General features: G+C 40.2%; 1 protein-coding gene across 1 annotated transcript in view; it reads right to left on the reverse strand.

The window, feature by feature from the left end:
• MFSD4A (major facilitator superfamily domain containing 4A) overlaps window positions 1–15,303 on the reverse strand; it is a 46,663-nt gene extending 31,360 nt beyond the window's left edge. The window contains exon 1 of the mRNA XM_081322454.1: window positions 14,843–15,303. Coding sequence (XP_081178580.1) covers window positions 14,843–15,075 — 233 coding nt within the window. The 5' untranslated portion in view covers window positions 15,076–15,303. The remainder of the gene's footprint in view (window positions 1–14,842) is intronic.
• Between the last annotated feature and the right edge of the window lie 2,569 nt (window positions 15,304–17,872).

Here is a 17,872-nt window from a genome sequence, read left to right on the forward strand (position 1 = left end):
TAATTGCAATTTCTACGTTCTATATGGTGTAGAAGCAGGTAAAATTTAAAATAACATCCTCTAATTCAGGTTTCTCAACCCCAACAACTTTAAAATGTGTGGACTTCACCTCCCAGAATTCCTCCAACCAGCATGTGGGTTTTCATCGACACACTTAAAGTTGCTGAGGTTGAGAAACAGTACTTTATTCTGTTTCAGAGGTTCTGAAAATGCTTTGTTATGCACCGCCGGCAACCAGTGCAGCAATTTTTATATGTATATCGCCGCAACAATCTCCTGGGGAAAAATGGAGGAATAGTGTGTTCATTATTGTGCTCAGAATTCAACTCTCCATTTCTTTTAAGAGTCCACATTTGAATTCCAATTGGAAACTTCAGAAGCTCTTTAGGATTGCAAGATTTTTCAGGCTATTTGCTTAATACAGATCAATATCCTGGAGGCCTTGGGATCACAAAGAAGCCATCCTGGAGAATAACACAGACAATATTCATACAAAACCCTTTCCTCTTTATTTAATTATCTGATTTAGTGGTTTCTATGCATACTCATACTCACTAACTAACCAAATGATTTGAAGTCATACAACATACCAACATATCTGTACTATGTCACACACCCCCAATCCCACCTCCCCTAACAAACCTAATCAAATTTAAAACTAAACATTAGGCCACCAAAGAATTAAAAGTAATTATTAGGCCAACCAAGGAGCTCGGGCCTAGATCTGCTTTTAACCCACTGAAGTTCATTTCCTAAATTAGGATGGTGGGATTGTCTATGGGAAGACAAAAGGGAATGTGGAATTAAGGAATAAAGAAAGGAAGGAATACAAGGAAAAGGGAAGAGCAATCAGTCTATTACGATGGTTTTTCTTTTGTTAGAGATAAATTTGTTACTACTGCATTCAGCACAAGGTGAAAAGATTTAGCATAATATATTATATGGGGAAAAAAGACAACTTCAAGAAACATACAGATTATGACATGTAGAAAAATATTTTGGTAAACAATATCTTGCAGCAGGAACAAATTATTTAGAGGGGTTGAAATTCTATTTAAAACTAATAGAATTGTAAAACTAAGGGAAATGCCTGGGAGTTTTATTTTTGTTGAAGAGAAATTGAACACTAAACTGGTCACATTCGCTTCCATATGTGTTAAATCAGAGGCAGATCAACTTCTACAGAAGCTAATGAAACAGTTATTAAGATCTGTTATGGAGAGTCTGATATGGAGGCAACATGAATATAATTTTATATATAACTGCCCATCTCACCAAAGGAGACTATGCTGGTAATAACCAGGAGAAAATGGAAATGGTAAAAGTTAAGTAAAATAATTCCTTATATCAATAATTGTTGAAAATTACGCAAACAAAATGATAAAACATGAGATTATTAAGCCCTAGTCAAATTTGCTTCCTATATTACTCAAACAGTTATAAGTCCTTCTTAAAAATAAACTACATAGTTTATAGGATATCTAAATTTTGCTAACTCAAATTAAGCAAAACCCAATCACTCAGAAACATATAATAGAATTGGGAATTCATTATTTTACTGAGATAGACAAGATTTTATGGTTCATAAATAACAGAATGAATACAAGTGGTCCTTGCTTAATGATGATAGGTAGGATAGGCAGCTCTGTTGCTAAGCGATGCAGTAATAAAGTATGACATCAAATGACCATCCCATCTTATGAGAGCAATTATGGAAGTCCCAGTTGCTGTCATTAGATGAATCCCATGCGATCACAGAGTCCGTGGTCATGTGATCACCATTTATGATCTCCTGACAGCTTCCTCACTGACTTTTCTTTTTTGGAAGCTGTCAGGGAAGGTTGCAAATAACAATCATGTGACCTTGGGACACTATGACCATTCTAGTTGTTGAGCACCTGAATTGCAATCACATCCTGGGGATACTGCAATGGCCACGACTTATTGTAAGACTACAGACCTATCATAAAACTTCCTAATTCAGTGCTACTGTAACTTCAAACCACTGCTTAATGAGAGTCTTGTCCTAAGCCAACATCTTCACTAAATAAGGCTTGCAGATACATACACTTGCAGCAGAGAGACAAGTTCCTTCCAAAAGTTCAGCAAGCCTGGCTTACAAGTTTTCTAAATCAAAGCCGCATGCAGAACAATAGTCAGGTGGGGTCCAAGGTCACAGCTTGTAGTGGATCATTGGCTGGTCCAGGTTCAAAATTTGGATTGCAAGGTTCAAAAATCAAGGCACATGGAGTAAGAATTAATGGGCAATTGTTGTTAGTGCATAGCTTTGTGCTTGCTGCTCCAGTCTAACAGGAACGCCCCTGGTGTATCTTATTTGGCAGGGTGAGAGTTCTGATGCTGAGCAGTCAGCAGTCAGCAGTAACTTTTTAAAAATCTCTTTGCAGGCTGCCAAACACTTGCAGCAATCCCACACCCTCATCTTCACAGAGTGACAGTAGTTGTGACTGCTGGTTGTTGTTTTGTTCCATCACTTCTGCTTGCTCAGATGGCATCCATCTGGTAGCCCTGGAGTTGACTGTTACTCCTCTGTCAGCACTTCTAGGTCTGGCAATTGCTACTCATTATTGGTCCCCTCCTCCGACTCCAAATCTGAGCCTACCAACAATTACCAAGTAATCATTTCACCAGGACTACTTGTAACCTTCAGGTTGTGTGGAAGATGTACCATATATACTTGGAGAGAAACTGAGAAAAATTAGATTTGGCTTATACGTGGATGGACTTATCCACAAGTGTATATCATAATATTTTTAAAAATACCTGTATTTCCCCTATGTACTCACATATATAGTAAGCCCATACATGGATAAGCCATCCCTCAAATATTTGACCAAAATACCATGAAAACTGTGATTTATCTTCAGGCGACATATTTTTCACCATAGTTTGGTTAAAATTTGAGGGTCAGCTTATGCACAGACGGCCTTATATGCAAGTATATCCAGTATCTTTAGCTTTTTGTGAGATTTTTTATTTTTTTTATTTTTTATTTTAATTCCATTTATATCCCGCCCTTCTCCGAAGACTCAGGGCGGCTTACAAGCTTAGCAGTAGCCTTCATTCTATGTATATGCCTGCTTGTTAGGGCTTTCACACACACCCCAAGCGGCATTATTACAAAGTCAGCTTAATTGCCCCCAACAATCTGGGTCCTCATTTTACCTACCTCGGAAGGATGGAAGGCTGAGTCAACCTTGAGCCTGGTGGGATGCGAACCTGCACTAATTGCAGGCAGCTGGTGTTACTTAAGGAGGCATTAGCCCACTGCTCCACCAAGGCTCTACAGATTGGCAGCTGTATCAATTAGGTTACTAAATATGGTAAGTGGTCTGATGTAGTAAGATGGTTTATTACAGAAGTTTCAGTGTAACAAAGCATAAAGAAACTTTTGCAATCACAATTTAAAAATAAAATTAATCAAGCTCAGCATGGTATGTGAATACAAGCACTAGATTTCTATTTAAAAAGGTTAAATCATGGCAACGGGACCAAAGTTTATTAAAGCTGAGATGTTTCATTACTCATCCAAGTAACTTCTTCAGTAAAAATGAAAATGTTGGATATAGGCAGAGAGTCATTGGAATGAACCAACTCTTGCTCTTCCCCCCAAAATGAAAAGCAACACGTAAATGAAGACTCAATCATCCAAGCCAAAAGTATCTAAAAAGGTTAAATCATGGCAACTGGACCAAAGTTTTCTAGATTTCTAATTTACATTGTTAAATATGTTATGCAAAGTAGCCATATTCTTCCTGCACTACAGGAGGGCTATACCCTGGTAGAGCACTCAGGCTTTCAATGCAGACCATCCCGTGTTCAATCCTTATAGGGTCATGTTCAATCCTTTTTTTTTATTGAAAAGTTTTACAGTACATTTTATCTTTAACAATGGTCATGTTCAATCCTTATAGGGTCAAGAAAGACCTTTGCTTTACACCCAAGCATTGCTACTATCTAATATCAGCAAAAATTAATTATGTGAACTGATAGCCAAATTCAGTCTAAGGAAAATTCCTAGCTATATAGGAAATTGGTAGTAAGGAAAAACTTAAATCTGTTGGTTAATGCTTTCAACCTTTATCCAAATAAAATGAGGTTGGTATTGGGCAATAACTTCAAAGAAGGAACTAGTCAGAAGTTAGAATTACAAGCAACTAGCCAAAAGTCACTGTACAAAGATTTACATTACATATCCAGAGGGTACAATATCTCACTGACACTTCCAGTATGACTTTGAATTACACAGGACAATGAACATTTTCACACATGCCACAAAATCAACTTCACCTGCCTGTGCTGTAAGTATAAATAAAGCATGTACTTCAAATTGAACTGTAAATTTGATTTTCTGTTAAAAGAACTCCCCTAACCCACACATACAAATAGCACAAATGGTCTTCAAAATGCTTTCAAGCACAGGTCGGGAAATGGTTGCTAAGAATACTGTGGGCTGCAAGAAAAATCCATCAATCGATACTGGAACAAATAATGACTTGCTACTCCCTTGAGAAGATGATATGCAAGCAGGCATGTGATACAAATCAATGTCAGAAAAAAATATCACTGTTTTGTAAGCATGGGAGAAGTAAAAGAAGAGAAACTGATAAGTAGAAGGATTACAGAACTGCCTTTTGTTAGAGCTACAAATCTGTACTATAAATAAGCTGAGATAGTGAGCATTTGTCCATAGTTACAAGGAATTACCCTAAATAATTCCCAAGATGGAATTCCCATAAGAGGAAGGGAGGTAACTCTTCTAAATATTTTTTTAAAAAACCAATAGAACAATATAATTCATTCTAATTGTAACCTTCACATTTAAATGTATTATCCTTTTGGACAATAGGTGTGTGGGAGAAACAAGACTATCCTGCTTGCTTGCTTGTTTGTCAGAGGCATGTGGTTGGCATCTCAGAAACAAAGCCTTGAAACTGACAGGCATTAGGTCCTCCCTAAAAGGATTCTTCCACAGTCAGTATTCACCATGCTAGCAGCACTCCTATATTCTGAAATAATCTTCCAGACAAAAATTTATACTTTCATAAATGCATTAAAATCTAAACATTTTCAAGTCCTGCAGAAAAGTATGCTTTGAAATTTAGAAAAGAGCAGTAAATTATTAAACAACTGTAATAACTCTAAAGCAGCCTGGGTGGATTCAACAACTGCACCATGTTTTTTAGACAGTGGAGGATTCAATAGTGAGGGGAAAAAAGTCTGGATGATAGGAAAAGGCTGGAGCTGGAAGGAGCACGTTAGAGGAAAGAGAACTACAGTTAGATATAGAATGGCAATGACACACTGTATTATCTATTGTGTGCTAAACCAGTGTTTTTCAAACTTGGCAACTTGAAGATGTGTGGACTTCTTCTCCCAGAATTCCCCAGCCATTTAAGGACACATACACACTAGGAGTGCAGAGCCACTGTGATTTGAGGACCACATTTATTATTGAGTGCACTGTATGCATATGTGAATTTATTTTAAAATGTGAGGTACAGATAAATAATAGGCAGAGCAACAGGACCAATATATTTGGAAAGACGTGAGTATTTTAAGGATGTTCTTATCCAGCAATCTCTCTATGCAGTGGCTGCATTCATATATAAAAAGGTAAAGGTTCCCCCGCACATGTGTGCTAGTCATTTCCGACTCTAGGGGCCGGTGCTCATCTCCGTTTCAAAGCCGAAGAGCCAGCGCTTGTCCAAGGACGTCTCTGTGGTCATGTGGCTGGCATGACTAGACGCCAAAGGCGCACAGAACGCTGTTACCTTCCCACCGAAGTGGTCCCTATTTTTCTACTTGCATTTTTACGTGCTTTCGAACTGCTAGGTTGGCAGAAGCTAGGACGAGTAACAGGCACTCACTCTGTTCAAAATTTACAACAGTAGTTGGAATCAGAATTTCAATCACTAAGTGGAGTGGTCATAAAGCATGAATGCACTGTTTGGTGAGGCAGTCACAGTTGCCATTATTAACCAAATCCAATGGTCATTAGGTGAAGAAACAAGCAAGTCAATGGGAAAGCTGGCAGGAAGTAGCAAGTCCCTGGTGGCTGGAAAGCAAGCAGGGAAGTGGCTGCTGCCAAATGAGGGAGGCATGAGGGGGTCCTAAGAGTGTAAGGGATGCACAGCAGAATTCGGGAGAGGCATGGAGGTGTGTGTGTGGAGGAGGTGTGGTTGGGACTGAGGAAGGTGTGCAAGGGTCCGTGGAAGTGCAGTGATAGTCTGTGTGGGTGCCCAAAGGTGCGAGTGAGGCATAGCGAGGGTTGGGGTGTTATCTGGGATTGCTCAGGAGGCACAGCAAGGGCCAGGAAGGGTACACAGGGGCATACAAGGTGTGAGTGTCAGGGAGGGTATAAGGTTGTGATGGAGGTAAGGTGAAATTTGGAAAGGCTGCACAGCATGAGTGGCCAGCACAGCATGAGCACAGTGGGGCTGGGGGAGACTTATCCCAGCCATTTGCAACCTTCCCTGCCAGGTTCCCCACTGAGTTTCTAGGGAAGCTGGCAGGGAAGGTCGAAAATGGCAATCATGTGATTGAAAGACACTGCAATCATCATAAGCATAAACTATGTGGTTTGCAATCTTGTGACTATGGGTGCACTAGGATGGCTGGAACTCCAAGAACCGGTCAAAACCACCATTTGTTCAGTGCCATTGTAACTTTGAATGGTTTGAATGGTCATAAGTCAAGACTACTTGTATTGTATTTAGCCATGCTTCAAGGATTATAAAAAATATGGTTTGTTAATTAAGCTGCATGGAAGAGGCAATCATTCAGTTGACAGACATAAAACAGAGCTATGTGGCCCTAGGCATATATTTTTCGAAGGGAAATTTAAGAAAACTTACAAATGATTAAACTATTGCACTATATTTCCCCACAAACTAGATTTTCTTTAAGAGTTTATAAAATAGAATAGAGCTGCACATTGAGAAACAAATACACAATAAACAAGCAGGAGATAGATATAACCAGATAGCTATAACCAGATAGCTAACAAAAGATGGGTTAAATACAAGATGCTATAGCAACGCCTTTGTGTAGACTGTGTGCAAATGTGCAATATATTAAGACTGATTGAGGGGTCTTTGGTGCTCTCTGAATTTTGTTGTTTTCTTGCAGAAGTACCCAAACTACCATAGGTAACATCATCAGTGGCAGCACTTTAGCACTGATGAAGTTACCTAGTTTGGGTAGTGAAATATATGCAAGAAAACAACCAGGTTCAGAGAGTACCAGAACCCCTCAGTTCAACCCCGAGCTACAAATATTCTCCCTTATTGATAAGACTGATTGGCATGCCAGAACACTTGATTACTCTTCCAAAGAGTTTTTTTTTTACATATAACAAACTTACTATAACAAAAAAGTACTGCAAAAATTGAGTTTAGAGAAACAGGGGCTCAAAATAGGGAAAGGGGTGAGATTAGTATACGTGTTATCCCCATCACTCTTTATGTTCAGTGAATCTATTCATATGAATAGCAAGACTGGAAAGATGATGGCCTAAATGAAAATATGAAGCTGAAACACTATAAGAAATTCAGATGGCAATATTTTGTTAGCAGATAGTAAAGAAGATTTAGAATAGCTTATAATGAAAGTAAATAATGCAATGTGAAAAGTTCAGATTCCTGCTAAATATTAAGACAAAGTTAATGTCAATCAACTTGATTAGTAAACTTTAAATGGGTGCCAAAAAAGGAAAGATGATAGTTTTGTTTGCTCAGGCTTAAGAAAAGATACATTACTGATTAAAGAGGAGATTAATCTCATAGTGACAGTTAAACCAATGGTCTTTCCATTGATAATGTAAGGTAAAGGTAAAGGTTCCCCTGCACATGCGTGCTAGTCGTTTCCAACTCTAGGGGGCCGGTGCTCATTTCCGTTTCAAAGCCGAAGAGCCAACGTTTGTCCGAGGATGTCTCCATGGTCATGTGGCCGGCATGACTAGACGCCAAAGGCTCACGGAACGCTGTTATCTTCCCACCGTAGTGGTCCCTATTTTTCTACTTGCATTTTTACGTGCTTTCGAACTGCTAGGTTGGCAAAAGCTGGGACGAGTAACAGGCGCTCACTCTGATAATGTAGGACCTATGAAAAAGAAAGAGTGAGAGAAAGAAAATAGACATCTTCAAATCAGGGATCAGTAGGTAGTGACTGAAAGTACCATGGACTGCAACAAAACCAGTCAGTTGCAACAAGAAATTATTTACTTCTCTGTTTAGATGAATAGACAGAATCAAGAAATTACAGAGCATTCTTGGAAGAGCTGTGCATTTGTCCATGCATGTGCCAAGTATCAAGTCTTGCTGGAATCCATCAAAGCTACAATATCTGAGTCCCCAGGTAAATATTAAGACTTAAATCATGGTTTAAAATCCAACAGTTTTTAAAGTTCATCAATACATAAAGTAAAAAACAAATCATAGTGGTTTAGAGAAATTTGTGGCCTGTATGTTTTTTGTGATTGTAAATTCTGACCGTAAAATTGGCAATAGCCAGCATAATAAAAATATTTCCTTAATGTCACTCTCAACTTTCAACCCCAGAACTGTTAATAAGGCATTAGCTCATGAACAAAAACTTTGTTTCCTTGTTTGATAAAAAAACAAAGACAAAAAATAAGCCTATCATATACTTCTTTATAATTTCAACAAAGAAATAAGGTTTGTAATGCAGAAAGCAATGTGCACTTAAATCTATCATTGTGTTTAATCATAAAAGAGTGCCACACTAAATATAATAGAGTGAGTTTAAAAGCATTATGCGTTGCTTTTAGGAAAAAAATTGTTCACAACACAATGGATATACAGTGCTGCCAACTCTTGTGATATGTCTCATCATCTTTGATTATGTCTCTCCCCACTCCATCTCTAGCGCACATTTAGAGAATTATGAATTTAAGATGAGTTTCTTTCATATTCTTTTGACATCTCATATCTTCCAAGAGAAGTATAAATTCTGAACCCCTGATGGGTCAAAACAAGGATGCCAATAAAAATGCAATCTTTTTAGATGATATAAGCATCACATGTAGTGCAAGACAAAATCTTCATGATAGGAGACTGATACTTTGTGAGCACTGGGGTCTGCAGCTGTTAGTTTAAGGATGAGTCTTCCAGCAGTACGGCTCCAGCAAGGGGTAATTGCATTTCTCTTTCCAAATATAGTAATAAGATGATTTTCCTCTATTAACCCAAGGATTTAAGGTAGTTTAAATAATGGACTGATCCTTTCTGAGGCCCACCACTTCAGAGTAGATTTTAGCACAAATTGACTTGATTTGCAAATCTTCAAGAGGAGGATCTCAAGTCTCAATACTCTTTGCTTGTACCAATAAAGGAGAATATTTGTAGCTCATGGTTGAACTATGGAGTCCTCGGTGCTCTCTGAAATAGTTTTCTTACACAGGTTTCATTACTCAAACTAGGTAACATGATCAGTGCTAGTAAGGAGTGGGGTTTCTCTCAATTTATATTCTAATGGCTTGTTCTGTCAGAGTGGTTTACTGTTAACTTGTTTGCCAGTTCCTTAATTGGGGTATTGTTTACTACTTGATTGTTAGTCTGATAGTAATCTTGGTGTTAATCTATGCTCATCTGGATGTTGATTGCTAGTGGGGAGGTGTTTTGGTCTGTTTCCTTTTTATATCTTTTGCACAGTATGTTGATGTTATTTATGTCTATGTATCTATTGGTGACCAATTTGTTAGAGTCCCAGGCTTCCAGGAGTTCTCTCACATTTTTGGATTTGGCTTGGTCTAGGATGGTCACAGTCTCCCAGTTGAAACTATGATTACGTCTGTCCATATGTTGTGAAATGAAAGAGTTTTCATCAGGTCTTCTGACTGCTACTTGGTGTTCATGGATGCTTTCTGCTAGTCTTCAGTGTGTTTGTGCTAAGTAGCTGTTGCAGTAGACTGTTGCAGTGTTCACACTGTAGGTGGTATCTGACTCCTGTGGGAATCTATGAGATCACTACTTTCAGGACTTAGTGGAGGTTGCAATGCAATATCTAGAATTGATAGCACTCCCACAAATACAACTCAAAATATGGATCAGCTATGTAGATGACATCATCACCCTACTAAAAAAAGAACCCACAAAACCATCAACAACATTTTCAAAGGAATCCAATTCACCAGGCAAGAAGAAAACAACAACTCATTACTCTTCCTGGATATCCTGATCAGCAGAGACTATGATGGCAAACTAGAAACACAAGAGTACCAAAAACCACCCACACCAATCAGTGCTCCATTATCAGAGTAATAACCCAACCTGCTACAAGAGAAGCTGTAAGAGCTTTATTTAGACAAGCACACAAACTGCAGAAACCCTGAAAAGCAGAATGTAGAAGCCTGCTTCAAATTGGAAAGGTTCATGACAGCCCCTTCCAGTTTTACAATATCCAAGACCAAAACACAGTAACTAATTATGTTATAGAAGTGGAGCATTCACATTTGTTCAAATAAAAGTTGGAAAGTCAGCTATTAGGCTAGTATATAACCACCAAAGGGTTGGACTAGGAGACCCATTTTTATGTCCTATCAAATAGCAGAAGGAGGTTCAAGCAATTAATCCATCCAATTCAGTACTGTCCACATGGATTGGGAATAGAATGTGTGTTATGCTTCATTAGGTTTAACAATTTGTTGCTATTTTATTTTAAAAATAAAAGTTCTCAAGCCTAAAAAAAGCTAAAAATTCTAATCTTGCCTCCTTCAGGGACACCATAACACAGGTGTATTCTTTGAGATGCAAGAAGATTGCTGAATGAATTACCTGTCACATTGCAGTAAGAGGTTTGGACCTAGAGGTCCCATTCATGTGTCTTGGCTGACCCAAGGGACCCCTACTGAATCATCTCCCATTACATCAGCAGCACGTGAGTCACAATGTCTTAGCCATTTTCTATGTCCTAACTAATGGAGGCTGCTGCTTGCTTTTTCATATGTTCATATATTGGAGATGACCAGGCTGATCTGGATGGTGGGGGTCAATACATCGTGTATAGGTAGCATGAAATAAACTTGTAGCACTTTTGAACTCTATCCTGGCTCCTGGTTTCTTGCACCTGTTTCTTTGAATGCAGATTAAACAGTGGAATAGCAGCATTTCAGATTTTTTTTGGGGGGGGGGGAAAGGGGGCCCGGGTTTTTATCATTCTTCCTCTTGCTGGATCTGGCTGGTTAAAGCAGGGGAGAAGTGTATATGACTCTAAAAAGACAGTCATGATGGGGTGCTAGAGGATACTTCTTTAAAAGACTTCTCTAGGAATTTGCCTCAATCCTATAGAGACAGGTTACTCACAAGTAGTCCATAGTGTGAATGCTTGAGAAGAATTATCTTAGCCCCCTAACTAAGCCCAATTTATCTGGGGATAAAAATAATTTCTTTTTTGAATTAACAATCAGGGTCACTTAACTGAATGCTTCTATTACCCATCACTTCTGTAGTTTAAATTAAGAATGTTGTGAAAGAGTCAACAGATAAAGACAAATCACATGTTGGACAACTATGTCAATAGATCTTAGTTTTAGGATTTGGTTGGAAAATTAATTTTTAGATGTAAAAATACCATTTAAGTCAATATCAGTTCAAATAACATCCTGGAAGATAGCAGCAGTTAGAGAAACATGCGTTATCCAAACACTGCACAGAGACCAGCCATCATTTTTATAATGTCTTGAAAAGTAACTGCTGAGATCCAGATGATGGAGAATTAAGGATTTCATGGGGAGGGGCAGGAGGGGGGAAGAGAGAGCTAAAAGGCATTCAAAAGTATTTTGTTCTCTAAGTCAGTTAGTTCTCCACAACTGTGTTAAGCACAACCATCAACATTTTTTCCTTCCAGATGCAATTGATCACCTGATGACAAGAATAGAATTCTTCAGTATTAGTTTATTAATAGCTATAGAAGATAATATATGTTGCTCAGGATTAAATGGAGGAGTCCTTGGTGGAAGCAAACAACCAAGCTTAGAGAGCACTAAGGACATATTAATTTAAAAGACTAGCTAATGTTCTTGCAAGTTCAACTGAGGTTCTACAAACTTGCACATCAAGACTATGATATACTAGCTGACCTAGCAATTAGGTCAGTAAAGTTAATTGCAGTCTTAGTTCTTAGACTACATCTAATGGAATGCTGGGAATTAATGGACATACTTAGGACTGTTGGGAAAAATGCAATATTGATCAACAATGATTAGCCTATAGAATCTTTAAGAAATGATTTGCCAATGAATTTCACTTTAATGATAAAAATACATGACCAAGCAGTTTGTTTCATGCTTAAATAGGCTCTGTTACTGTAGATAATGCATGCAACATACATGGCTCTCTGGAAAGAATAGAGCAAGATTCTGACATAGAAGACACTGTCCAATATTGCCAAGACAGATGATTAGAAATCAAGATGTAATCCCATACTTTTCTCATAATGGTCCAAACCAATCCATACACAATTTCTCTTTTATGAATAAGTGACAGCTTCTCTGTGATCTTGTCCACATAAATTATACATTTATAAAAAATTCTAAAGATTTTATGAAACAATTTCACATCATACTATAAAGTTGAAGTCAAATAATTATATAGGATGATGTATGTTCAGGCATACCAATAGTTAAACGTTCAAGCAGGACTGCTCTTTTTGACATCATAATTATGATGTTGAAAAGAATAATTAGTGATTGATTTTATTCAGAGTTGTAATGGAAGAGTATCTTTGCTTAAAAAAAACTGTTGTTACATGAATATTTTGTGTGCTTGCCTTGATTCAAGAAATTCCAAAACATGCATTGATCACAAGACTATTAATATTATGCAAACATCCTACGAATTAAAATAATTGGTTTTAAAAGATTAATTGATCAAAATATAGTCACGAATACCTTTAAAACACCTAGATTTAGAACATGTAGATCATTAAAACTTTTTTTCCAGATTAAACATCAATTGACAGTTATTAATTATAAGTTAAAATGGGAACCTAAAACAAATTGAATCAAGACTATAATATAGCAATTATAAGACACAAATTGGGAGCAAGATGGGGAAATTACTGTTCATGTTTTCTGCTTTAAAAAAATCACATCATCTTGTCCTGGAACTCTGTTTGAAAATGGAGTATTTACTGTTTTACCATACATCAACTTAAATGCTTATTGGCCGCTAGATGTTAACTGCCAACTTTTCAGAGAAGATGACAGCTTGAATCTGGACACCGAGGTTATTAAAACAAGTCCTTTCCAACAAACCTCTTAGACTACAAAGAGAAATTCTCAGCATGATTTCTGCAGCCTGAGGTTTCTATGTCAATGTCCATCAGGCATGCTGTGTTCTGCTGGTTCCCCACTGTAGATCCTTCTGGGATCTTGCCACATGCTCAGAAGTCTTCAACCACCTCTATGCAGGCAAAAGAGTTCACATAAGCACAATGATGTCATGTGAACAGGCCCAGGGGTTGCTAGTGTAGGCCCTGGAAGGTGATCCTACAGCACAGTTGTTTTCTGTGGGATTTCTCAACTGACAGGTACATGGTTATTACATAAACATCATTTTGCATGGCCCCTGTTCATATTTGGCCAGATTACTTTGATCTTATTTAGATAAGCCCTCTGAAAGTTATTGGAGGATATGTTTTAAATAATTCACAAATAGAAAGCAGCACGTTGCTTTTCAAACCCAGATATTGGCCTAATTTGCAAAAAGTCAAACATAACTAGCAAAAGCAATAAAATGTAGAAAATTGTATATGTGTGTGTTATAATCACAAACTGCCTTTATAAGAAGCATATCTAAGAGGAATATTGACATTTCTCGGTTAACTGCTTCTAAGATAACTGACTCTAAATTTCCCTTGTGACTGCATCTCTATCATTGTTCAATCTTATTTCATTGTAATCTATCATTTAAACAAAGAGTTATGTATGTGGCTACTAACTGCTTGATTTTGGTGTGGAAGACTGCTCTTAAAGACACAGAAACCAGGCTCTCCCTGAATAGGTTTTGCCCACTACTGTGTTAGGTGCCTACTCAATCTGACTCATCCACCCACACATCCACCCACCAGAAATGTCCTCTGGATTGTATCATCCATTAAACCCAGTCTCTGCAACAACACATAGGCTACATTCATAAAGTTAAGCCATAGTTTGTGGGTGAACCACCGTGGCCTGCACATTAAAACATGTTCCCCCAAAACAAATCATTATATGGCTGGCTTTCCCCCCTTTTTCCTGACTTCACAATCCAAGCCAGACAGTCTGGTTTCTACCCCTTTTGCTTTTGTATTCAGGAACCAGGACTAAAACAGTATCGAGTCATTTTTAAAGGGAAAAAAATTCCTTCACTATTTTTGCCTGCTGGAGTCAATCCCACACACATGTACCCGGAATTAAGTCCTGATTTATGCCCCAAACTTGTGGCTGGGACTTATGAGGAACTCGGCATGGATTTCAACAGGCATAGATGCACCAAACTTTGCCCAAGGTCCTTAATTTAGAAGGGCAGGAACTGCAGCATCTGTTCCAGCCTTGTAGCTCCGGGAAAACAGGCATGGGCATAGAAACAGGCACTGATTTCCAGGGCACAGCTTTGGCACGCATCCCACCCAGCAAGCGATGGTCGACACCACCTCCCTGGATACTGAAAAGAAGGTGCCCAGGGGGTAAAAGAGAAAGGGGCTCCTTCCATCTCTCCCGGCCCGGCCAGCAGCATCTTCGCTCCCAAAGGAACGAGGTGGCAGGCGACGCCGATGGAGAAAGAGCCCGATGCGCCGAGCAAGAGCGGAATTGCTGACTTACGTCCTCTTGAAAACGCCGCCCAAGCAGCTCCCCACCAGCAAGCAGAATTGCTGCGAGAAGAAGACCCAGGTGACCTGCGACAGCGAGCTCTGGGTCTGGCAGCGCAGGTCGAGCAGGGTGGGCCCCAGAAAGGCGATGCACAGGCCGAAGCTGAAGAAGACGCTCCAGTAGGTCAGCGTGGGCTGAAGGTTCCTCTTGAAGAGATTCGTCACCCGCGCATCCCACCGCCACATCCTCGGCTTGCGCTCCTGTCTTCGTCCGCCTTCCTTAGCCGAGCAAGTCCCTGCTGGGACGGGCGGAGCGGCTCCAAACAGGCGAGTGGCGCCCCCTAGTCACCGGCGCTCCGGATCCGCACCAACCCAACCGAATCCGCGCTCCGGGTAGCAGCGAGCCGGAACCTCGGCAAACCTCCTCCCTTCAGCCGAGCCAGCGCAGCCGCCTTTACGGCAATGGGATCCTGCTCGAAAACACCTGCAACCGGATACCCCGCCCCGCCCGCCTGCCCGCCCGCCCCGCCTCGCCTCTCCGCCCAGCTGCGTCCCGATTCTCTCTCGCTCCCTCTCACGATCGCCCGCCCTCCGCCTCAGCTGCCCCGGTCCCGGGTCCGGCGCTTGCCAAGCCCCAAGCGGCTAAGTCGGCGTCTCCCTGCCGCCCACCCCCTCGTCCCTCGCCGCAAGAGGAGGATGCGTATATCGCGCAAAGCGAGCGGACAGAGCCGCGCTGGATTGGCACTGGCTCCGCCCCTTCATCCTAGAGGGCCGCGCATAAGCAACCGGCGGACTCGCCTCTCTTGGCCGGCTCCCCGGGGCACCGGCTGCGATGGCGAAGAAAGAGCCGCCAAGGGAACCAGCCGGCTGCGATCCGCGCTCGCCCTTAAGCCCAGCAACGGCTCGGTGGGTCATTCGCGGTCTGCTTTCTCCTCACACGGCCACCTTTCTCCCATCACCTGGGAGCTGCTCCTAACTTTCCTCCGCATTGCCGCCTCCATCGCCTCTAAGGAGCCCGACTGGCGCGCAAATGGGTCACTTCTCCGCTTGCAGCTCTTTCGCCGAAGGCTGCCCACAACGAAACCGCGTCCCGGACACTCGAGCATTGCCGCTTCCCGAAGACGGCATCTTTTGAGTTGGCGGGTTGTTTCAGATGTACTCGTTTTCTGACACGGAAGAGCCCGGAACTCCTCACCTTCCTGCCCTCAGTTAAGAACAACGGCTCTTCCATTCGAGATGCTCTTATGAAACCCAATCATTTTTCCATAGGAAACAAAAAAAACAAAAAAAAACAAAAGCACCCTACTGCACAGAGCTGAGATTTTTCCTTTATTTGCTTGTTTCCTCTATTCTTGAGAAATGGAGGTGCCATAACTCACATTAAGAACAACTAAGTAAGTTGTTCTTCTGTTAAAACCATCAGCATTCGCCTCATGAATGGCCTATTCCAGCGTTTCCCAACCTTAGGAACTTGAAGATGCGTGGACTTCAACTATGCTGGCTGGGGAATTCTGGGAGTTGAAGTCCACGCATCTTCAAGTTCCTAAGGTTGGGAAACACTGGCCTATTCCTCTCCCCCAAACAGTGTAAAGGTTAAGGGGGAAGGCGTTCCTCTCCCCTTGCAATTAGAAACCAACAAGGAGATTTGAGGAAAGAAGGATCGACCTTCACAGGTACTGTAAATAACCACCTTCCCTTAGCTTTCCTTGGGCTGCTCTTTACATCAAGCAAACACTGTTTATTGCATTCACATGAGAGCTATCTTGTTTTTAAGTCTTGGCAAAATCCACGTGTTGCTAACACTCAGATTATTCTTTGGGGAGTCTGATTGCCATGAGTCATAACTTTTCTACACGGTCAATTTCTTATTAAAATCATTTTCACTGGACTGCTTGGGCAGTCATAACAAAGAAGAATGCAATCACTAGATAGTATGTGATGTGCGTGTTTATGTGCCTGTACAGACATTTACATATTGGCTATATGCTCAACAGCTGGTTCACACATTTCATGAGGACCTAGTTTACTTCACTCACAGCAGAAGATCTTGACCAGGAAGAAGGTAACTACATTGTCTTAAGCTATTATCACGAAAACTTAAGTGCGATCAGCACTTAAACTTTAAGTATGATCACACTTAAGTTTCACATATCGGAAAACATTCGAACAGGAAATGTGATATCCCATGTTGTTTTTTTCCTTTCACCTTCCCCAGCTGATATACAAAGAAAGGGTCCATGCTCAAGACAATATGTTGTCTACATTTGGATCTGGAATATTAAAAGAACAAATTCAGTGACTGAGAAAACTTTCCTGATTTTGCCAGGATTGATTTAAAGAAATATCTGGACAAGTGCTCCCAGGGAAGACTATGGCATTTCTTCCCAACATCTTTTAGCTCCATGGTCCCTGTCTCCTCCTGCTCCATTCTTTAAAGCAGTAAGCTAAAACCTCAGGCCTTTTAAACTATATTGCAAAGCGTATCCAGCGTTAGGAAATGGAAAATGCTTTGTACAACTCTTGTCCAATGAACTCAATCTTTTTTTTCCTAGGTGCTAGTGTTTACTTAAAAAAAATACAATATATATTATAGATATATATTATGTAGCAGGCTGGATTGGACTTAATGTTCTGCTTGTACAGAAAACTCCCTCTGGAGGAGGAAGAGTTTATAAATATTTTACCTGCTGCATTTGAAACAGTAACTTTTTTTTTTGAAGCTTTCTTGCTTGCTTTCTTCCTTCAGCCTTATTCTTCCCAGGAAGTGCAGTACAGTGCATAGGCAAATGAAGCAGAGATGATTCAATGACATGTTTTCCTTTTCTCTACTCGAAATTTCTGGCAAGATTGACTGCAATGTACATTACAGTTAAGATAAAGGCAAAGACTGTCTCAAGTTGAATTTGTCTTCTAGGTTTTTCATGATAATATGGAAGCGATTTATCCATTTCTTTATTATTATCCAAGTACTAAACAGTCCTTGCTTAGTTTTTCAAGATCAGGAAAGGTTTTTTAGCCCCTGCCACCTAATTGAGCCTTAAAC

Source organism: Vipera berus, assembly GCF_964194415.1.
Source record: "Vipera berus genome assembly, chromosome: 3".
Lineage (NCBI taxonomy): Eukaryota > Metazoa > Chordata > Lepidosauria > Squamata > Viperidae > Vipera > Vipera berus.